Source organism: Canis lupus, chromosome 2 (assembly GCF_011100685.1).
Source record: "Canis lupus familiaris isolate Mischka breed German Shepherd chromosome 2, alternate assembly UU_Cfam_GSD_1.0, whole genome shotgun sequence".
Lineage (NCBI taxonomy): Eukaryota > Metazoa > Chordata > Mammalia > Carnivora > Canidae > Canis > Canis lupus.
Genome location: NC_049223.1, coordinates 20429694 through 20452926, shown reverse-complemented (window position 1 = coordinate 20452926; position 23233 = coordinate 20429694). Strand labels below are relative to the sequence as shown.

General features: G+C 44.6%; 1 protein-coding gene and 1 long non-coding RNA gene across 3 annotated transcripts in view; one reads left to right on the top strand and one right to left on the bottom strand.

Moving 5' to 3' along the window:
• Window positions 1-23233, bottom strand: part of FAM171A1 (family with sequence similarity 171 member A1) — a 131246-nt gene that overhangs the window by 15197 nt on the left and 92816 nt on the right. The window contains exons 4-5 of one of the 2 annotated variants that reach the window (XM_038530017.1): window positions 18743-18901; window positions 14038-14214 (exon numbers count right to left, since the gene is read on the bottom strand). In XM_038530017.1, the coding sequence (XP_038385945.1) occupies window positions 14038-14214; window positions 18743-18901 (336 nt within the window). The remainder of the gene's footprint in view (window positions 1-14037; window positions 14215-18742; window positions 18902-23233) is intronic. The other variant, XM_038530018.1, reaches the window with a different exon arrangement.
• On the top strand, window positions 5966-10226 carry LOC102154646. Its single transcript, XR_005355289.1, has 3 exons — window positions 5966-6064; window positions 8232-8468; window positions 9874-10226. It is a non-coding gene; the product is annotated as an uncharacterized LOC102154646 (long non-coding RNA).

Genomic DNA, 23233 nt, shown 5'->3' with positions numbered 1-23233 from the left:
ACCATAAGATAACGACCCAAGTCATGCAGATGCTTAACCTACTGAGGCACCCAGGCGCCCCTCTCATCGCTAGTTTTAATCACAGAGTCTCTCTTACTTCCTGAATATGCTGGATTTCTCTAGAATCTAGATGACTTACTTTTCAGGGCTTTCATTTGCATTATCAAAGGGTATAACTTCTTCTATACTTTTCTGTCAGCTGTGCATACACAAGTATCAAGGCCAAAGTCTATTTTTCTGCGTGCTCTAACAAATCTGTGCCAGGACCCCTCACTAAAATCAGAACATAGGACTCCATCAGCCCTAAGTCACATTTATCACCCTAAGCCCTAGCAGAAACAGCGACAATTTCTACTTTGATGCCATTGTGGGGTAGCCTTCGTGTTTTCCCCCAAATTCAAGTCCATGCCTTTGAGTAGCTACGCTTCCTTCTTTGGAATTATTTTTCCATGAAATCTGTGAGGGGGAAACATTTCTTGTTAATTACATAGCAAAGTATTTACCTGGTGTCAATTATTCAACCATTCTTGTTGAAAGCAATTGAATGGAAGAGCAAAAGTTTAGTATAGATGGTTGGATTCTTATGGCTTCGGGCAAGTACAATTCAGGGCTGATTTAAATAATAAAATTAAGGGCAACTCATTACAACCAATGACCTTTTGTTTGAAGCATAAAATCAGATATGCTGAATTATTAGAAATTGAAACAAGAAATGAATCTGTATTCAGCTACAACATGTTCCCTGGGTATTTTTAGGCAAATTTTTGAGAAGTAGGTTCTTAAAAATAACTTTAATCCAAGTAAGTGACTCTTCTTTTTTTTTTTTCTTTAAGCTGTAGATGAGCCATCAGAAACCTTATTGTACCAAGGTTTAGAAAGAGTAATGGGAAACCATAAAGATTCTGGCAAAGTTAGAGAAAGCATAGGACTTAAATAGGTAGTCAGAAGTATTAGGATACATCATAGAATTAATAAAATTTAATGAGAAAATTTTGGATTTATAATAGGTATATATAAATTTCTAGAAAGTCGCTATTTCTATTCTGATACTGTATGTCAATAGAGTACAGGCTAATTAGGCCCATATGGAGAGGAATTTTGTTCATTACACACGAAGTCCAATATCCCTCTTGCAATTATAAGTCCGAAGGGACTGGGTGGAGGGAGCTGACCAGGACTGTGGGAGGCACAGCCACTAATTCTCAGCATTAGAAAACTTCTGCACAATGAGGGGAGCACAACAGAGTTGACAACATCTGTATGGAATACGGAAAGATGTTCCAAACCAGTGCTTGCTGAAGAGCCTATTACAATGGAGATCTTGTCAAAATGCAGATTCTGATTTAGTGGGTCTGAGGTTCCAACAAGCTCCCCATCTCTGGACCACATTTTGAGTAGCAAAGCTCTAACTTACTGGCACCTTTGTGGGGATAGCGATTCTTTCACAAAATCCTGATGCCATTTCCTAACATGTTGCCAGGGCGCATCACCTGGGAAGCCAGTGCTTGAAACAACTTCAGAAATATTTCAACTAATACTTAAAAAATAACCCAGTCACTTGTCAGACTACCAGGCAGGAGCTGGCAAACTCAAATGCCTACAGATGCTGTCGTGCCCTTGCTTGAAGGGGCAGTGCTGCTCATGCAACTGGCTACTGCAAATGTGGCCAAATCGATCCCAACCTTAAGACCTCTGCATTGACTATTGAGTGTTTTCTGTCTGGAATGTTCGGCCCCCAAGATATTCCCATGAGTCTCTTAGGGGTCTAGAGGATCTCAGCTCTAATGTCACTTCTCCAAAGGCTCTGGTCAGCCAATCATTCTCTCTGACATCACTCTACCCAACAGTCTTACGGTACTTAGGCCTTATGAAGCAAACTGGCTCACTTTCTGTCTCCTTCATTTAGAACAAAAGCTTCATAACCATAGGGTCCTTCCTGGACTTGTTTTGTCATTGCTTTATCCCAAGAGCCAACAGTGGAGTAAGAAGTATGGCGCAAAGAAGCTGTTCGATAAATATATGCTGGAATGAATGAACTGTTTAATTCTAAGAAAAGAGAAGCCAAGAAAAGAACTCCAATGACAATCTTTCATTTTTAAATGTTGGCAGTAAATTAAAACACAGTAAACAAACAACTGCCCCCAAACCAACTGTATGGGCCAAATCAAACACACCTGGGATTGGGCTGTTTTGCATTCCCAGATTTAGCCCATTATACTATTAAGCCACATCAAGTCTTGGCATAGGGGCAGGAATGCACAAAAATCTGATGCACTAAAAAAGGAAGGGACCTGAAGTCTGAGGGAAAGCATGTTTTTGTGTGTCTCCTGTGTTCCCTGGGATGCTGTGCATGTACCAAGTTTTGGCGTCTTTCTAAGAAAGATGGTAGCTCTCAACCTCCACGGCTGCTCTGAGAACAGTGATGAAAAATGTTGGTTTATAGCAATGCCTGCTTTGCGAATGGATAAGCTCAGCTGAGAATGAGTAGGGGGAAGAGAGTGTTCCCCACATGATCCTATTTTTTCTTTCCCTACAATTTAGGCACAACTTCGAATTGCACATTGGAGATGCCTGGGCTGCCAGGTACAACTGCGTCCACTTGTCATGCTGCAGAACAAGCAAGGGTGCTTCTGTGGATACCTTGAATGGAGTGCATTCTGCGTAGGCTGGGTTTGCTGTGTGTGTGTGTTCCATATAGGCATGTGTACGTGTGTAAACACAAAGAATTTGAATGGAGTGACTCCAGACAAGGGCCAAAAAGAATCAACATAGGAAGATGTCCTACCCTCTCAGCCATCATTTTATAGAACTTAAAGTCTAGGATTCAACGTGGAATTCTTACATGCTTCAGAGTACATGCCGGGACAAATGGCAGGAGGAGAGTTGGTCTGAGACCTATATCCCTTCTCAACTCACTCCCCAACCCTCGTGCACATGGATGTGGATCCCTACTCCATGTCCAAGTTCATGACCCAAACAGCAGTCACTCCTTGGCCACCCTTTTGGCCTAAGGGTATGCACATGGCCCATGTATATGGGTGGAGAGGTCTGCCCTTGGGAGAAGGCCTTGGGGGTAGAGCACCTGGAAACCACTTTAGGCCTGTGTGGGCAGGGGACCCTGGAGTCTAGAGTATCAGGAGGGTGTTCTAGAAAGGAGTCTCAGATTCTAGTTGACCACATCCCTTTGGGTCAGTGGATGCTTATCCCATGAGGAGAGGGCACAGCTGGATGAGGATCAGAGTGAGGTCCTCTAAAGTGGGGTGGGGGGGTCAGAGCAGCCGTCATTCTTGCTCAGTCTAAGGTTGGTACTGCTTGAAGGGCAGAGTGACTAAGAGGTAGGATTTTATTCCAAAACATAAAATGGGGGCGCCTGAGTGGCACAGTAGGTGAAGTGTCTGACTCTCAGTTTCAGCTCAGGACCACGGGATCGAGCCCTGAGTTGGGCTCTGCACTCAGCTCGGTGTCTGTTTGGGATTCTCTCTGCCTCTCTCTCTCTCTCTCTCTGCCCCTCCTGCTCGTGCTCTCTCTCTCTCTCTCTCTCAAATAAGTAAATCTTAAAAAAAATGTCAAGAGATAAAATGACCTATTTAAAAGGTTTTCTCAGTAATGCACATATTTCCAAGATTAAATCTGGAGTGTTGATGAAGCTTTGCCTAAAATAGACACCAGGCCAGGACTATCTTTCCTTCTGATGATTTCCAGACCTGATTAATGCACAAAATTAATTTAGAATGGAAACAAAATCCTTGTGCAATGTGTTCAACTTATTTAAAAAGTCATTATGTGTTAAAAATATCTTAATATAAAAGAGTGTAGCTCGTACAAAAGTTTGAAACCAAAACAAGTTTAAAGAAGAAACAGAGAAAAGACTATCCAATTTCAAAATAAAATTAAAATAAAACCCAGCAACATAATGTAGTATCTGATGACTCTAGGGCACTCATCACTTGCAACATAAACATGATAGAGACGTAGGGTGAGGCTTCTTTTGAGCCTGGTGTGCCTAAGATTTCGTTCTCTTGTTACCTTCTTTCTGGCTGAACTTGCCAAGAAATTTTCCTCTTTAAACATACTTTGATCATACTTTTGCTTAACACAGTGGGGATCCTTGACAAACGACAGCAACCCACCCCAGTTCAGTTCTCTCTCTGAGATTCTATTCTATCCAATAATAGTCTATTCCTAAGTGTATATTCAGGCAATGAGAGTATCTGGTGACTTTAAATTCTGTATCAAATCTTGATGCTGCTGAATATTTTCATGTTAAGTTTTCTAAGATTTTTCAAAAAGATTTTATTTATTTATTTGAGAAAGGGAAAGAGAGAGAGAGAGAGAGAGCGAGCACAAGTGGGGGGAGGTGCACAAGGCAGAGGGAGAAGCAGACTCCCCCTGACTAAGCAGGGAGCCCGATGCGGGGCTTGATCCCAGGACCCCGAGATCATGACCTGAGCCGAAGGCAGATGCTTAACTGACTGAGCCACTCAGGCATCCCAAGTTTTACAAGATTATTATCAAACCCCAAACCTCAGATTTTAAAATCCTTCTGGATAATTCCCATACACCAAAGAAGCTCTTTGGGTCAACAGGTTCCAGTTTGAAAAACTTGCAGTCTGACTCTGGAAAGCCTGGACATTGGGATCTTCATCCACCCCAAGTCCTCCTCCTCAGCATTGTGAGGACAACATGGGATGCTGTAAAGACCAAGGGTGTGGAGTTGTGGGAAGGCAGAGCAGGGCTGGTCTGGAGTTCAGACACCGGGCAAACACTTGCTCAGCCCACCAGGGGACTTATGTGCCTGCTTTGCTCAGATTAAAACCTACTTTGAACTTTAACAGCTATTTGAAAAGGGAAACAGCAATGACAGTCAAAACATGGAGCAACCGGTATAAATATGGAACAAGGGAACCAACCAATCAAACCGGATACCTGCCTAAGAGCCACTCGGCAGCCTTGGCTGAGAATGGATATTAAATTTAAAGATGCCAGGACTTCACCATACCTGTCCTTTTTTACATCATGCTTCACCAAAAATTCACAAACTAAATATGGGCTGCATCCTAGCAGTGATGATTATAATAATGATAGCTAACATGCACAGAGCTCTCTACCGAGTGCCAGGTGCTGTTCCCATTTTATGGCCCAGGGAGGTTAAGGGATTTGTTCAACATACAAAACTAGGTAGCCTAGTTGGTTACTAGGATGAGCCAGTATCCAAGTCTAAGCTGTCTCAATTTCTGGGCTTCATGCTGCCTATATTCTATGGACTCCTGCTATAATGGTACTACCAGGACAATATTCTATCAAAAATACCTTTCCCTTTAATTATCCATTTCAGTGGAGAGAACTGAAAACAGAAGACATTTTAAGATTATTTGGTTTTAAAGAAAATTATGGCAGCTTCAACCTTCTTATTTATCACCCAGGCTGCTAGTAGAACGAGCAATGTCAGACACATTGCTTAAAATGCAGGCCAAGGGGCAGCAGCAAAGCAAGGGGCTTGGAGGCGTCCAGGTGATGGGGAGGCCGGCTGGGGGATACATATTTGCCATGGAAAGTTCACAATGTGAATATTCCGTCAGTGGGAATTAAGAGTTGTCAGTAAAATACATTTCCTTTCAGGAGAATCATACTGATCTCTATACACTCTAAGACCACAAAGTGGGCAACAGTCATTTGCAAAGCTTGCCAAAAACTGTTTAGGTCATACTCAAGCATGGGGAGTTCTAGTTCTGTATAAAATGACACTTTAGGAAAGATTAAGTCTGTAACAATAAGGTCTCAAAACAAAACTGGCCTTGAATCACAACTACAATGTGGCTAATGTGATGGCATTCATTATTCTCTGAAAATTCTCATTTTGGGGTTAGGGGGTGGCTACAAACACAAACGGCTTAATGACTCCTAGGAATGGACTGATAGCACAAGAATGTTTTTTTTTTTTTTTTTGAGTTGCTAGGCAACAACTGAAAAACAAATGTCCATGTTCTGAGATCACTGTGCTTCCGTTCTCCCCGTGGGCAGCCTGAGCACACTCCCCTCGGACCACGCAGCTGTGATGCTCATGGTGGGTAGTGGCCAAAAGATGGCAATCTGTGTCTCAAAACCACACCAGTTTGTTGGCCATGTGGCAGCCAAGATTTCTGGTCAACTAAAGTTCTACGGGATTGCCACCATTTTACCTAAATGAAGTCCTGTATCTCCCTCCAAGTGTTCCTTTCTGTCCTTTAATACATCATTTCAATCGACTTCCTTTACCTTGGCTTCTCCTACGTACCTAGCAGAAGCCTGAATTCACTTTTATGGGCAATTTTAAAATCTGGGAAAGTGGAGACTCCTTTCCTGAGAGTTATTTCTTTGTTTCTGAGAAACAGCCTGCACTGGGAGAAGGCCTACTTCATGTCACCTTTCTTAAGGACAAAGTGGCATCACACTTAAGATAGTAAGCTTTCTTCGCAATACTCTTAACTATGGAGTCTGTTCTTTTTGAAAAAAATAAACGACGGCATGTATGGTTCTAAAATTAACATCACACATGTAAGTACACACTTACTTGCTAGAAACCTGAACTTCCTTCTTTTGTTCTAACTTTTTGCCCCCCCCCCATCCTTAATTCCATCTCTGCATCTCAGTATTCCATCTGTCACCTTCCCTTCTGACGTGTGCTCAGGGCATAGAGAGAAAAACGATAAGGCAGTGATATTATGTTCATTTCTGGAAAGTTCCAAGCATAATTTAGTGCTTTAAGAACTCCCATCCCTTCCTCCCCTCCAGAAAACAATGAAATGGAAAAAACATCCAGATCTATAATTTGAATCAGGCCCCACCTTCATGGGCAGGCTGGCCGAGACTTACCTAAATGCACTAGTTCAAAGAGCACGGCCTGAGCAGTACTGTTCACCATCTGAAGCGGAGACCAATCCACTCCAGGCCAGTTGAGAGTGGGGATCCCGAGTGCCTGGTACATATGCACCATACGTGCATGACAAGAGGTGGTTTAGTAACTGCCATTTCTATAGCAACCCACACACACTCTACAGGCTGTGTTTTGGGAAGGCAGTTAAAACTGGATTCTACAATGTAGCTTCACTTAGAAGATGCTTTTATTTCTGTCATCTCGTTAGGATGAGAGTATTCAAATCCAGTAATAACCCAAGTCCTCTTCAAACAGCAGAAACTTATCACGTCCAGGAACCGAAATGCTGATTTGCCAGTTAGTTGGTCACTTTAAATCCAAACCACTGACCTGGTTTGCATGCTCAGAAGTGACCATTCCCCAGGGCAACGAGTCAGATCACAGTCTGACAACCCGAAACATTGGACAACCATCTGCTGCCCCAGTTCTAGGCGAGAGGGCAAATGCCTGTAAAAGCAAGCTGACCTAATCATCTCCTACTGCCCAGAAAGCCTCAGCTAAGATGCATTCACCATGACCAGTGAAATTTCGTGTGCCAGACGGGGGAAGGAAAACTGCTTCCTTCAAACTGCACCCCTGCACATGAGTGATGAGAACGTGTGTCTGTCCACATTAGCCCATCCCCTGCCCCCGGCCTCCACCCATGATCCAGGCACTGGCATGCTTCTACTTTCCAAAAGAGCACAGTTAGAAGACTGCAAGTTCAAGAAATCTGCTCATTCCTCAAAAGTAAAGACTTGTGCTCACTAAACAGAGTCCTCCCGTGCAAATCAAGGGCACAAATCAAGTGGCACTTTAACACGGTACTGACATGCAGCAGAGGTTTGAATTCTAGGATATGCAAGCTGCACTTCTTAAAAAAAAATTCTTTTTATGGAGAGTGCACATAACAATGAGTCAGTTCAAATTGCTGTAACACACTAAACGAAATCCAACTTTCTTTACTTATGTTCTAAGGGAGTGCTAATCTATTAGGTCATCCTCTGATGAACATGTGGGTTGAAGTATAGAGATGCTAATTTTCATAATGGAAAATTTTTGGCTTGTTCAAAAAGGAAAGAAAAAAAAAGACAACTGTAGCCATTAAAAAAAGAATAAGAAAAAGGAAAAGAAGACAATGGTGATAAATGGCAGCATCAAATACTGATTCCATTCTGATGGTGTTTAAAAGGGAGCATCTCTAGGTCCCTCTCATCAGAATAAACTTTCAGTCATCTGGCAGTCATGGATTGAAGTATTTGAGGTAGTGTTAAAATGTGGATTTATTTTTCAAATAAAAGTCCCATGGAACTAAAAGCAATTTCATCTTTCTTTACAGAGTTTGAAGTCTTGCCCTATAACAAAGGCGTTACCCGTCTGAGCATCAATACTCACTCCTAGCAAAATGCTGAGGGCTACCCAGGTGGCAGGAAGTAGCACACTGTGGCTGTGCCAGGCACCCCCCCTTCAGCCTTGCAGAGCATGAGCGCAGAATCTACGTTCTAGTACTAGAGTGGCAAGAGCTTCCCTGTTGAATGTCTTCTAGATCAAGGATCACAGAATTCTTCTGTATGAGGTGAGACAGCATGTATTTTCAGTTTGTGGGGACACCCGGTCTCTGTTTCAGCCACTCAACCTCACCGATGTAATGAGACAGCACTCATGGAGACCATACACAAATGGGTATGGTTGTGTTCGTGTCTTAGTCTCTTTGGGTTGCTATAAAAATAATAACGTACTAGGTGGTTTATGAATTACAGATATTCATTGCTCATAGCTCCGGAGGCTGGAAGTGCCATCAGAATCAATGTCTCATGAAATCCCACTTCTTGGTTCTCAGATGGCATCTTCTCTCTGTCCTCACATGGGTGGGAGCTCTCTGGGGTCTCTTTTACATGGGTGCTAATCCCATTCATAAGGGCTCCACCTTCATCACCTAAACATCCCCCAAAGGCCCTACCTCCAAACACAATGGGGTTAGGATTTCAAACATATGAATTTTGAAGGGGGGGGGATGCAAACATTCAGTCCATAGCATTCAATACAATTTTATTTGGGGGTGTTTACATTTGAATTTCATTTAATTTTCATTTCCCATGAGATATTCTTCTTTTGATTCTTTCTTCAATCATTTAAAAATGTAAACACCATTCTTAGCTTTGCTGTAGTTTGCCAATCCCGATTTAGGTGAACAATTCTTAATGGATTCACAGATTGCTGTATCTGGCTGTTAAACAGTTTGGAACTACCATTACTTTGATTTGCCTCAAAAGCAGATAATTTAAAGTGTTAAAATGGTTTGAAGTGATTATTGTGTTTGAGTTAATCATAAAGAGCTGCTAATTAGTAAGCAGTGTTTTAAGCTTAAGATGTGTTCCTACTCTTCTCCTGATCTGATAATACTGCCTTGGAACTTTTTATTTAAACAAGATAACTTAGTTTCTACTGAAATAATGGTATTATATTGATTAACTATAACAAAATAAGAACCTTAGTAATAAAAAAAATAGTAAAAAAAAAACCCTTATGAAATATGTAGGCTTCTATTGAGTTTAGGAAGTTCAAGAACATACGGTTTCTTTGACATATCCATCAATCTTAAAGTTCTCACAAAACATACTTTAAGTCATTTGATTATTTTTGAATGACTATCCAAATGTTGGCTTTTCTGTGTTCACATACAAGTTGTTATAGCCAGGAGTTTGGCAGCTACATTTCTCACAGTTGATGCTAGATTAAAGAGACCATTTAAGTGAAAATAGATTGTGGACAAGGTTCCTGATGACAAAAGGCTCGATGTCGTGGGGATTATTTCCAGGGAAGAGATGGAGAATCGGATAACTTACATTTCAGAGGCTTCATCGCAATGCACATTTCTTTGTTTTCACGGACTTCTGTATCATTTTAATTTCTCGTTGCTTCTGTCATAAATGACCATGGACTTAGAAGGCTTAAATCAATCCACCTGTATTCTCTTATAGTTCTGGAAGTCAGAGTTCTGAAGTCAGTTCCGCCGAGCTGAAGTCAAGGTGTCAGCAGGATTGGTTCCTTCTGGAGGCTCCGGGGAGCCTCTGTTGCTTTGCCTTTTTCAGCTTCTCGTGGCTGCCTCTGTTCCTTGGTTGTGGCTCCTTCCTCCATATATTCAAAGTACACGGCTCTAGTCTCTGCCTCCACCTCCCTGTTGCATCTCCTCTGGTTCTGATTCCTCCCGTCTCCTTCACAAGGGCCCTCGTGATCACAGTTTGTGCCTCTCTCTCTGTACGTATGTATACGATTGTCTTCTGCGTATATAATCATTTTTAAGTACAAATGTTACTTCACAATAAACTGTCCAGGTAACTAAGAAACTGCAAGGTCCGTTTATATTTCTGGTATCACTGCAATATGTACAATGTAAGTGAGAGGGGTTACATTATGGTTTTGGGGATGGAGAAAGGGATTTGAAAATAGAGATCCCGCTCACATAATGGGACAAGCTTCGGGGACACCTTAGCATAGATGGGGAAAGGGATGGGTAGGCAGTTTGGTGTGGGAGCAATGGTGGTGGCGCAGAAGACAAGTGGCTGGATATGAGGCAGAGTGACAGGCAGTGGCTGGCTCTGAAGACATCTGTGTGCCTGAGGAGTGTGGACTGCTGGAACTGGCCAGAAAAGAGGGAAGCGTCTGAACCAAGGCAAGAGGTAACATAGAGAAGGAGGGGAGAGGGGACACCTGAGAAATCCTGCTCTGACAGCAACATGTCTTTGCAGGGAACCAGATGTGGCTGCAGGCAGGAAGGTGAAGCAAAAGAATAAAGTGGGGAGAACTCTGAGGTTTCTACTTGGATGGTCTAATAGGGGACACCCCTTAACTCTTCTGAAGAGTGGGTGGCAGGAAGCAAGATCGTAGCGGGCTAAGAAATGGAAGCAGCACATGGAGAACAATCTTTCAAGAGATCTGGCTGAGGGGAATCTGGGAAGTGGTTTCGAGGGCACGGTCTGTGAAAGCCTTCTACAGGACGGGGAGACTTCTGTTTACTTTTTTTTTTCTCTTTTCTCTGTTTATATACTCTTAGGGTGTACTTGCTCTGTGCTAGGTGCTACACTTAGCCTCTTATAAGCATTAATTCATTTTTCCTTGGCATGGTTCATTTTTTGTCTCAATTGAGCTAGGTCATGGTTCCCAGATATTTGGTCAAACATGTACAGATGTTGCTGTGAAGGTATTTTTAAAATGAGATTAACATATAAATCAGTAGGCTGAGTAAAATAGATTTCTCTTCATAATCTGGGTGGGCCTCATCTAGTCAGTTGAAGGCACCAAGAAAAAGACTGCCCCCAAGGAAGAGAAAATTCTGCCAACAGCCTACTTTTGAGCCCAAGCTGAAACATCAACTCCTCTCTGGGTCTCCAGGCTGCTGGCTGACCCTGCAGATTTTGTATTTGCCAGCTTCCACACATGTATAAGCCAATTCCTTAAAATAAAACACACCCCCGCCTCCCCCAACACACACACCCTATTGGTTCTGTGGTTCTGTTTCTCTGGAGAACTTCGTCTAGTATCTTCTTTGTAACAATATTACATATTATTATTATTATTATCACCCCCATTTCATAGTTGAGAAAACTGGCACAAATTTGCCCAGGGCCACATAGCCAGTGCGTAGCAGAGCTGGAATTCCAATCCAGTGTGCCCCCAGACCCCTTGCTCTTAACCACATGCCATGCTGCTGCTCAAGAGCACGGACCTGGGCACATTTGGGGCCAACTGGGAGGCTGAAGGGAGAGAAGCAGAATATAAAAGGAATAAGAGCCTCAACAAATGCACGACTTATATGAATGAGAAAACAGGCACGGTGATTGGCCCAAGGTGGGACTTACAGCTTTACAAGGAGCAGACCCAGGTTTTCAAGATACAGAATGCAAGCTATCTCCCTTCTTCCTACTTTTTCCCGTGTTCTTCTGCGATTCTACCAGTCACGCCCCTCTCAATCTATCTTCTCCTGGGAAGTGTAGGGCTCCTCATGTCCTGACTAGGTTGTAGAGGGCACACGTCAGTGATAGCCTGTCTATCTTAGTGTGGGATATGTTAATACAGTGACACTGTCCATCCATCAATATCAAGTTTAGTACGTCTAGTAAAATCAGTGAATTCCACACAAAGAATTATGGCTTCTACTAGTAATTATTTGAAAAGCAAAATGAACCAAAGCAAAACAAAACAAAACCCCACCAAACCCCAGACACCCAACAACAGTCATTTATTTTCAAATATAAATTTCCAGAACTATGATTTGACTACTCAAGGAATATAGGTATCTTTGAAAATACATTTGACACTACACATCTCCCAATAATCTTTATGCACAGTCTAATACTCTAAAATTCTGGGCTAGGGGATCTGAAAGCCAGTATATTCTTTTTTTTTCTCTTTTAAGTTTTTATTTATTTAGTGAGAGAGAAAGATATATATAGAGAGAGCACGAGCAGGGCAGAGAGGAAGAAGCAAGCTTTTCACTGCGCCAGGAGCCCAGCGTGGGCTCGACGTGGGGCTCGATCCCAGGACCCTAAGATCATGACCTGAGCTGAAGGCAGATGCTTAACCAATTGGGCCACCCTGGAACCCTTGAAAACAGAATTTTTAAGCTTGACTTTCAAGGTTATGGAGTACGGAAGAGGGAATGAAGGTGGTATGAAAATCTAAGCACACAAGCATATGCGCCCATATTGTTGTGATGAACATCAACAATAAAACTTCCTAGAGAATAATTTAGAAAGACGTATTAAAAGCTTCAGAATTTCATATTTTTTAATCCAGCAGGTCCACTTCATATAAAATTTTATTCTAAGTAAGTAAGTATGGCTGCACCTAAAGATTTAGCTGCAAAGATATTTATCACAGCACTGGTAAGAATAGTAATGTTTTGCTCTAATTATAGGGAACAGAGCAACCAAATTATGACACTTCCACATAATTAAATACTATGCAATCATTAATTTTGACATTGCAGACTCACAGTTGATGCTATGTAAGGACGTTTATGATATGCAAGTGATTTTTAAAACAAAGTTAGAACAGCACATGGCATATAATCCCATTCCTGTTAAAAATATATTTTTTGGAAGGCAGCCTTTATAAGAGGGCCCCAGGGATTCCCATGCACTGGTGTTCACACTTGTGTGCAGTCCACCCCGCCCTGTACCTGTGTTGGGCCCTGTGACCAAGAGCATATGGAAAGAAGCGATGGTCTGTCACTCTGACATTAGATTATAAAGGACTGTGACTTCCATTTTGCTCACTTGTGCTTCTGTATTTTATTTTATTTTATTATTTTTCTCTTGGGTCATTTGCTTTGGTGAAAGCTGCCATGATGTGAGCAGCCCCATGGAGAGACCCCTAATGGCAAGGAAGGGAAGCCTCCCACCAATAGCTAGTAAGGAACTGAGGCCTGCAATAGCTTTGTAGGATTGGAAGTGTGGTCACCAACCCCCAGTGGATTTTAAGATGAACACAGCCCTGGCTGGCAGCCCAACTGCAACCTTGCTGGAGGACCTGACCCAGAAATCACCCAGGTAGGTGGTGTCCTGACCTTCCAGAAAATATTAGATAAGAGATGCTCACTGTTGTTTAAAGCTGCTGAGTTTCGGGGAAATTTGTTACGCAGAAATAGATAACTAATGCATATGTGCATAGCGAAATGACTGGAAGGATATAGTACAAAATACTATAAATGGTTTCCTCTAGTCGGGGGGGATTATGGGTAATTTTTGTTTCTCTTTTGGTACCTTGTTGGCCACGTTTTTTTTTTTTTTTCATTAAACTTAAAAACCACATGACCAAGAGAGATCATAGACCTAAAGAATAAAAGGATAAAGATTAGGGGAGCCGACTGTAGCTCTCATAACCTTTAAAGATTCAAGTAAATGAGTTTAAAGGTAACAACAAAACCAAAAACGAAAAAAAAAAAAAAAAAAAAAAAAAACAACCCTCCAGAGAGCCTGCCTGCTTGGCAGTGGCCTGAGCTTCACCTGCCAGAAACCATGCAATGCGCTGTGTGCAGCAGCATTCAGGATCTTTCCAGGAAGGGAGACTTGCATGGACTTCTTCAAAGGAAAATCAAACAGTAATGAAGTCTTCTGCTAGCCAATCACAGGAGTCTTGCTTACCCAGCTTCTGGTCAAACCGCCACGCCGCGACATAGGCATTGTGCCTCAGACTGCTCTGTGTGGCCAGGGGCACGGTGACATAAATGGGACCATCCACCAGCACTGGCGTTCCATCGCTGCTGAGCAAGTGGACGCTGACAGCTGTGACTGGGGTCAGGTCATACCTGGTGCCGTTTCCTGGAAGCAAGAGGGATTCTCCATCACACGCGCAAAAGGGACCCGCGTGGGGCTCCTGCCACCGTCTGCAGCTACCATCCACTGAGTACGGTACCTCCATGCCGGGCACTGTAGTCAGCACTTTACATATATAAAATCCTCACCACGCCCTTTGTAAGGTAGGTAAAATCCACATCTTACACGTAAAAGAAAAAGGCTCAAAAAGGGTGGTAATGGGAGCTGGCCCCAAGGGCATGGTGGTCTGTCTGGGATCCAAGCTCAGGTTTGCCAACTCCAGCTACACGATGGTGCTTTGCTTTCATAAAGGGGCTCAAAAGGAAAAGACTCATCTATAATGTGAGAGGAGGGTATGTGTAGAAATCTCTGCAATCAACTCTGAGACACAGTGAACCCCATGCACATATTAATAACTTGGTAGATCCCCATCATGAAACCAAATGTTTTATATTAGAGGCTGCTTTAAAAGAAAAAGAGAATTTTTTTCAAGGAGTACTTCACAATCCTAGCTTACTTCTACTAAAAGTACACTACTGAAAACTTGGACTTGAAATATTTATGAGTTATTTTAGTTGCCATTGTTATTTTGATCTGTTTAAAAGGAATTTAATACATCAATTATTCTACATTAGAGGCCTTTTATCCAAGTTGATGCTTTAATGACTGCCTACTTTATAGATAGATGAGGGAATGCTTATGACAGCGATATTATATTTATATACTTAAGTAATCCATTTTAGAACAATTTTTCTCCAGTGAAATATAATATCACACAAAATGTCATCTGTTATAATTTTAAAACTTGAGCACAATGACAAAAGCACAGTGATAAAAAAAATTTAAGCTCCATTAGAACATAATCTATAGGATTTCTTATTAAGCTACTTATATACTTACCTACCCATCAACTACCTGAGCTAACAGTGAACCTCCACTTAGGGCTAGATGTAAACATTTAAAGAAAATCTAGCGACTTTTAGAGTTTCAACACGAGTTATTTCACAGAGCAATTTGCTTCACAGAGCAATTTACACATACGTCATGACAGCACTACCTTTTACAATTCATACTCATCTTTGAATACTCATCATCTGTCATTGCAGGAAAACACATGGTAATGGGAATTCCATCAAAAGGTCCACGTTGGAATCACAGGCTCAAGTTCTGAAATCTTTTAGTCTGGTCATTTCACTTTAGGACAAAGAAAACCCAAACCCAGTATTTACCATATTTCTGGCCAAACCATCTTCTGGATTGAGAGCTGAACCTGCCAACTATCCAAAGGGCACACAGAAGTAAAGCCAGGTCTATCATCTACCTCTCTAGGTTCTTCTGTCAGACTCTCTGGATGAGACAGAACTGAAAACCAAGAGAAATTAAGCAACTCACTAGACTTTGTATAAAGAACTCAGAGATAACGTTCTCAGCCGCGGAGGGTGCTGCAGATTTCAGCAAACCCAGGACAGGATGTCCGCAGAGGGAAGCAGCAGGTAGACTAGGAAAGCATTCCAGACTCATCATCCATCCTTGCCTCCCACTTAGCTCTGTCTCCAGATTTCCACTCATCAATTGTCCCTTGCTATTTGTTTTTTTCTTTTTTCTTGCACATTCCTGGCCCGGGCAGCCCGGGTTCCAGTACCAGCCAGATGCACCGCTAGCTGCATACATGGCCTCAGGCAAGTTACTTTGCCCCTCTGGGATTTGTTTTTCTTATCTGCATTATCTGGACTAGATGCTTTCCTATGAGCCTATGGAAAGAAACAGACTCAGCTATAAACATTCAGAAGTAAGTCACAGCCTTGCAGAAAAGGACTTATTAATTTAACACAATATACATTAGGTTCACCTGGTTTAATGTTCTTTGAAAAGCTCTCCGTTGGAAGACACAGCAGGCAGTGATACCTCCTTTCTTGAGGCTTCTTTTCTCTTTCGCAGGGCCCACTCCTACTCTATGCCTTCCAAAACACTTTCGCTCTACCCTCCCACTTTCATTATTCTGCAACGAGTCATACTTTGAAGGGCTCAATTGTTTCCCCTCCAGCCCTGGTTAGAAGACTGCAACTCTACACAAAGCACTGAGTTCTGTATATAATGAGGTCTTTTCCTCTTGTTCCCTCTCGATGTTACCAGGCTCCTGTCATGTTCAGATGAAGACAGGTGTCAAGGCAAAGGTAGCTGGGTGAGGGGGGAGCGCCCCTGGACCAAGCTTAGGAGGCCTCTGACTGCCCTTGTAACATGAGGGGTTTTGCTCACGTAGCATCTAGGCTTCCACTTGGCTTTGCATTCTGTTACCGACTTCGCTGGATGTTACTCATTTTGCAGACTCATCTCTGTCTTCCTGGAGTTACCAGCAGAAGTCCTTTCTTGTAAACCCCTTGGGAATGCCAGAGGACGGTTGTATGCTTTCTGAGCAACTAGAGTGGGGAGTGTGATGCTGTGATGCCTGTGTGTGTATGAGGAGGTGGACCCGTGTGACACCAGGAAACTATGGAGCAGGTTGGACGCAGGTGAACAAATGAGAAAGTGGCCCAAATCTCCAGCTGGCTGAATTGCTCTATTTACAACTCTGGAAACTCCTCTGAACTGGACATAACCAAGAATACTCCAAGGAAACCGGCCTTCACAGCCCTTTCCAATTCCATCTGTGGTCTCCATTCATTTTTGTTGGGCTCTAGTTATGGCCTGCCATCTCACACTGGTATGTGCGGGCCAGGCCATCATGCAAAACTGAAATCTCTTAGATGCATTTTATAAAACGAGAGGCAAGCAAGCGGGTGTGGGGCAGGACGGAGGGTGTGCACCATGTGAAACTGGATGAGATGTCGGGGTGTAAGTGGAGCCCATGGTCCCAGAGCCCTCATGGGTGTGAGCCAACACGCCGCAGGGTGGCCACCTCTCCTGGCAGCACTCAAGGGAGGTCTGAGTCTTCTTCCCACATCAGCTGTCAGTTATTTCAGCAGGCAAGAAGCTGCACATAACCTTCTAAAGACCTTCCTTCTTCCCTCTGAAATAACAGAGTGATTTTAAAATAAAACAAACTCCTCTAAAATCAATAGTTCTAGGTCTTTGGTTCTCTCTTCTCCATCATCTCGGATGTCATAATTTATTCAAGAGCTCTTGGAAGTGGGGCACACAAAAATTAATGAGCCCTGAGGAATAAGATTGTCCCTCCTAGTTAGGGTTTTAGGGTTGTGTACCATTTGCTGGGGAGACTGGGTAGCAGTTAGTTGCATGATGGTCTCAAAATGTACTTTTTCCTATTCCCTGAAATAGAACTTTTCTCCTAGGCCTGTACTTTTAAAGTAAAAGTCAATATTTTCCCCCAATCATGTTTACTTAAAGTGACTACCAAGCATTTTTTTTCTCTGACGGCCCATTACCGATTTATTAATTGCATCTTCATCACGCAAAAACTGAAGTAAGAAGAAACATTTCTGAAAGCAGGTGCTACAGATGGATGAAAAGTGAGTAACTTTAAATCACCAGATCACCTTGATTGGTCACCAGAAATTCATCAGCATTCTACAAAATGGATCAGGTGCTGCAGGTGTAAAAGTTTTTCCAGAAGGATCCAAGGTCCGTTTATGCAAAGCTCCGGACAAGTCAGGGAAATGCAATAAAAGCGTTTCTGGGGAGATGCAGTCACCTCCTCATCCAGCAGGATTTAGCCCAGAACAGCTTCTGGTTTTCCAGCTTATGTTGTGACTAGTCAGAAGTGTTGGAAAAAGAAGAGGGGAGACAAGAAATGACTCAGGGCTTCAGCATCTGCCACTTTCCAGTCCCTAAGACCAGGGACCACCGGTAGTGCCAAGTGCACTGTTGGCTGCAAACCAGTTTTTACTGATAAGGGATTGTATGTATTTTCTGGCTGCTGGCTTTTAGTTTCTCTGATTTTTAAGCTCTATGTGTCATGCCAGGATAGGGTGACACCGACTGAGCTGAATAGAGGTCCATCAGGAGAGGATTCAAATCAACATCGAAGCCTGACCACTGTTTGCCAAGTCGAGGCAGAGAGAACAGCACAGAGAATGGGAAGATGTGGGAACACGCTGGATGGGCACAGATGATCGAGAGCAGAGCCTCCCACTCCTAATTGCTCTGATTCCTAGAAATGACATCCCCGACGTCCCCACCCAGCTGTTGACACTTGGGTGGGGCTGTGCAGGCTGTGAGGGCAGCCACACAGCAGCTCCATCAAACCCACTTCAGGGCCAAGTGGGGCGAAGGGCAGAGAGCCTTATGCTTGGGGGAAAAAATCCATCCCAACTTCAATTAGAAGCATTTCTCTGAATTAAACATATTTAGTCTACCAAAGGGGATCTCAGATGGTACATAAGGCAGAAGGGCTGAAGGAGACGAATGCACTCAGATGCCCCTCCGTGGTGGTGTAGACCGGAATCCTTCGTGAACACAGTTCCAACGCACTTGCACTTCACAACTCCGGTTCTTCCAAGGAGGACTCACACTTCCAGCCACGAACAAAGATCCACACACCGAAGCCCCAACTGAGAAGAAAACACACTCCAATTACCTGTTCCATTTCCATCCAATCCTCGCAAATAAGGAAAACTGTCCACCTCGGACGGGGAGCTGGCGGCGGTGAGGAAAGCCGTCAGGTCACTGTAGCTGGTGTTCTCAGGCAGCCGCAGAGCTCGTCTCTGGAAGTGGACCCGAGGCTGTGGCCGGGCACCTGCAGAGATTAACTTCTGAGTTACCTCCTGAAGGAGCAGTAAATCTAAGGCAACCAGGAAGCGAGTCTCCCTGGTTCAGCATGCCTCCCCACCCCCTCCCCGTGGCCCCCCCATCTCTGCCCGGCCCCCAGTCACGCAGGGCACAAAGATGTGACAACATGCTATTATGGGGATAGAAATAATAGCCCATTGTCACATTTGTTTTGACACAGAATGTTATTTAGGTTTTTAACAAAAAGCTTTCCGAGTCCTATTTGTGAGCAAGCTTTTCACTGCCCAGCATTCGCCCATGGTGGGGGGGGGGGGGTACCATTTTAGGAAAGGGCGTCCGCATAAGCAAACGGAGCCGATGACAATTCATCTCTTTACAAAAACAAAGCAAGAGATACCCTTTGAGACTGTTACAAACACCTCTTTCATCTTCTGGCAAAATCTGGTTTAACTCCACAGACCAAAAGTGAAGCCAAGCATGGGAAATAAATGTGCGGCCTGGACAAGAATTGTAAGCAAGTGCCCGACAGTAACGAACACTCTTCCCTCGGAAGAACCTGCCACGTGGCATCCAGGCTCTCTGGTGGGGTGCACGCTATTCGTCCCAGATTATGTTGCGCATTTTAAGATGAGACTCCTGAAATGACGCAGAAATGTTCCCTTCACCGCACGCTGCATGCAGAAGGACAGGCTGGGCCCGTTCAGGCAGTCATCCCGTGCCTGCAGTTTGAGTTTGTGCTCTACATTGTTGTTTGGACTGCAAAACCCGGACCTGTTTGTACCGAATGCTATGGCGACAGTCGCAAGGCGTAACGGTGCTAAGTCACTTTGCACAAACCCAGCAAAAACATCCTTTGGACAAAAATTAGTAGAAGTAGAAGTCGTAGCACTCACACACTTCTGTGAATGAAAACTGTGGTTCCTGAAAAGCAAGGATCCGCCCTGGTGCTCTGGTCACTGCATATCCTGCCCCGAGGGGTTGTGGTTTCCCTCGTGGTCAGCTGGAGGCTCCCTGCCCCCAGGCTGTGGCTGTCTGGGCGCAACGGGCAGCCCCGAGCTGCCGGTCTTTATGCCTGCCCTGGGGTTCCTTTTAACCCGGGATCAGAAACTTTTTAGAGGGGAATAAGCTCATCCATAAGCATAAGGGAGTTTAAGGGCTCATACGATTTCTCTTCCTACAAGTGAGGCCACAGACACCCAACAGACGTGAAGTTTGGGGGAGGCTGGCTGGACTGTGTACAATTGAGGTGGCAGAGAGTCAGACGCTCCCCCTACACCTGAAAATCTCCTGGTTAGAGTTCCCAGATGACACAGGCTCCACTTTCGGGCCCCGGGGAGCCAGATGCCCAAAGTCATGTCTTCTGTTGCCTCCATGGAGATTAACTGGAGGAACACGTGGTACTGTCTTAAACCAGTGCTAATCTGTACCCCAAAAACAACACCTTGGGTGCACTAGCATCCAAGGATCCATCTCGGTTCACTCCCAGCTCTGCTCAGTCTGGTCTTTTCCTTTGATTTCACAGAAGACTGATGTCTTCCTCCTGTCACCTCCTTGGTCTGCACAGAATCTGGACACCTCGTGCCCCGCCCCCCAGGAGCGCCCCATGCGAGGAGCAGTCTCCTCCCTACTGTGCTCGGAGATGGAGAGTCAAAGCCAACCTTTTCTTTTCCACCCCTGTGAGATGGGAAGTCTGAGATCTTTGCCAAGGCTCCTGTGGCTGGAAGGAACAGACCAGAGGGCTGACAGGTGAAGGGGGAATCACATTGACCCCCTCACCAAGTTTGGCCTGGAACGTGGAGACCCCAGACCCAGCTGCTCCCCAGCTCTCAGGGGCCACTGGGTATCCCTCCTTCCCCTCTCCCTCACCCCTCTCTCTAAGAGGCATGCAGCCTTCTCTTATTCTCCAGCATATCATGCATTGCAGTGAGAGATGCATCTCTCTCCTCTCCCCACCCCAACTCCCCACCCCTGCTCCCCACCCTCCCTCTGCTGCCTCTCCTTCCATTTTTTATGGAGAACTTGGTCACGAGCCAGACATCTGGGGTCTATCTGCTGTGGCTGGTGGGCGGGGGGCACAGAGGGGCGATGCCCGGGGCAGGTTCGCTAGCAGGGGATGTGGCCTGTCCAGCCCATTGGACACATGCTGGGACCAGCAGCACATGGATCCCTGTCTGGTATGGGGCCAAACACACTCCCAGACACAGAACAAAGGCAAGGCCTCTCTGCCTGCTGAAATGACCAAAGAAATCTCTGAGGAGTTATGTAAGGGTCGAAGCTATGCCAAGCCTCGGTGTGAATGAAATCCAAAGTGCCCGAGTGGGGCTGGGGACCGGTTATGTCCTCAGGCCTAGCTTCCTAGATCAGTGCTGCTTGCTGGATTTCCTCAATTCCGGGACGGGGTGTGATTGGCCCCTGGGGATGGGGGGACCGAGAGGACAGGCCTAGCTAGATCCTCTCTGGATGCCTGTCCCACATTCCCCATCACAGTGGGTTTTCAAACTTTCTCTGTTCTTCTCACACTCGGCTCCATCTCCGTGCCTAGATGTTCAGGTTCTCCGTTCCTGAAACCATCGGTTTACCACCTCCTGCCTCCGTACTTCAAAATCTCTGTCTTCCCTCTTCTCTTGTCCCTTCTGTCCCTGCTGTCATCCAGGGTCAACCCAAACCTCTATCCTAAACTTCTGCTAGTCATACTGCAAGACTCGGCCCCACCAACTATTCTTGCCTTTGTCAATCATCTTTCTCTACAAGGCTTTTCCTACACAACCAACAAATATACCATTTCTTCCTCATCTAGAAAAACATGACTTTCATGCTGTTATCCCCATAAGTGAATGCCTCCTCTCCTTTCCCCCAAGCCCCAGCGATCTGGCTTTTACCCACAACACACACCACCCTCGGAAATGTCAATGGATGACTGTATAATCTGCAAACCCGTGACTATTTCTTGACCTTCCTCCTCACTGACCTCTTCACAATGGTCAACACTGTTCACCGCCCCCGCCCAGGAACCCCTCCTGCTTGGCATTCACAGTCCTGCGCTCTGGTCTCTCGAGTTGGCCGGCTTTTTCCTCTGCAAGTATGTTTTTTCTCCTCCCACCTCCGGATGAAACAGTTCCTAAGGGGCTGCCTTGAGCTGCCTCCACGGTTTCTGGCTCTTACCTTACTGACCCCCCACCATGGTGGCCTTCCTGTTCACCCCAGTGCTCTTCAGAGCCTCATGCCTGCATTTCCTCTGCCTTCCAGACATCACCACCTGGATGCCTCACAGGTACTCCAACACCATCCTCTACTTTCTCCCCACTTAACCACACCCCCATTCTGCCCAACGCCCACTCGGCTTTGGTTCCAAGCCACCATCATTTTCCCTTTCTATTATTCTGAGCATCCACTCACTGCCAGGACTGCCAATCTCCTCTCATCAACGTTTCCTTTTCTGGAATCATCTTCTTCTTTTCTGCCTCCACCCTACGTTACCCTGTATTACCCCTTCCCTTAACTGTGTCCCCAGCCTTTCCCCCTTTGCCACTTCACCTGCTGACACACTGACTTTTCCAAAGTCATTCTGGTCACATCCCTTCTTTGCTCAGAGAACTTCAATGGATCGCTACCACTTAGCAAATTAATAATGGCAGTGACAATTACAGACCAGTACAAACCCCAACTACTACAATCCCCATCCTGTGAGAGGTGCAGTTCAGTGCTTTAGAATTTACAGTTCTTTTTAGGATATTATTTATTTATTTGAGAGAGAGTGTGAGTGGCAGGAGGAGAGGACGGGGAGGGACAAGCAGACTGCACTGAGCACCGAGCCCAATGTGGGGCTCGATCCCATAACCCTGAGATCACAACCTGAGCTGAAACCAAGAATCAGGTGCTTAGCCAACTGAGTCACACAGGTGCCCCTACAACATTCTTATATACATGTCATTTCACTTAATATTCACAACAATCTTGTGAAGAAACAACTCTCCTCTTTACAAGTGAGGAAGTGGAAGCCCAGAGAGGTTAAGGGACCTGTCTATAGTCATTCTGTTACTGAGGCAGAAAGGAGTTCTTTCACTCCTAACTTGTTTCCTCTCCTAGTACATCATACCTACCTCAGAAGACATGCTCTGCTCACTGCCAATTGGCTCTCACCCTCTGGCCAAGCAGGACTGCACAGCTCTGTACCTCCACACATATTTTCATGCCTTTCCCCCAGGCTCTATCTGCACAACCTACACATAATCCCAGATGTGCCTTAAGTGTTACTTCCTCTACGGAGATGTCCTTGATCCCACCCCAACCTCTAAATGCTATTTGTATCTTTCTCCCACACTGACTTTTTTAAAAAAAG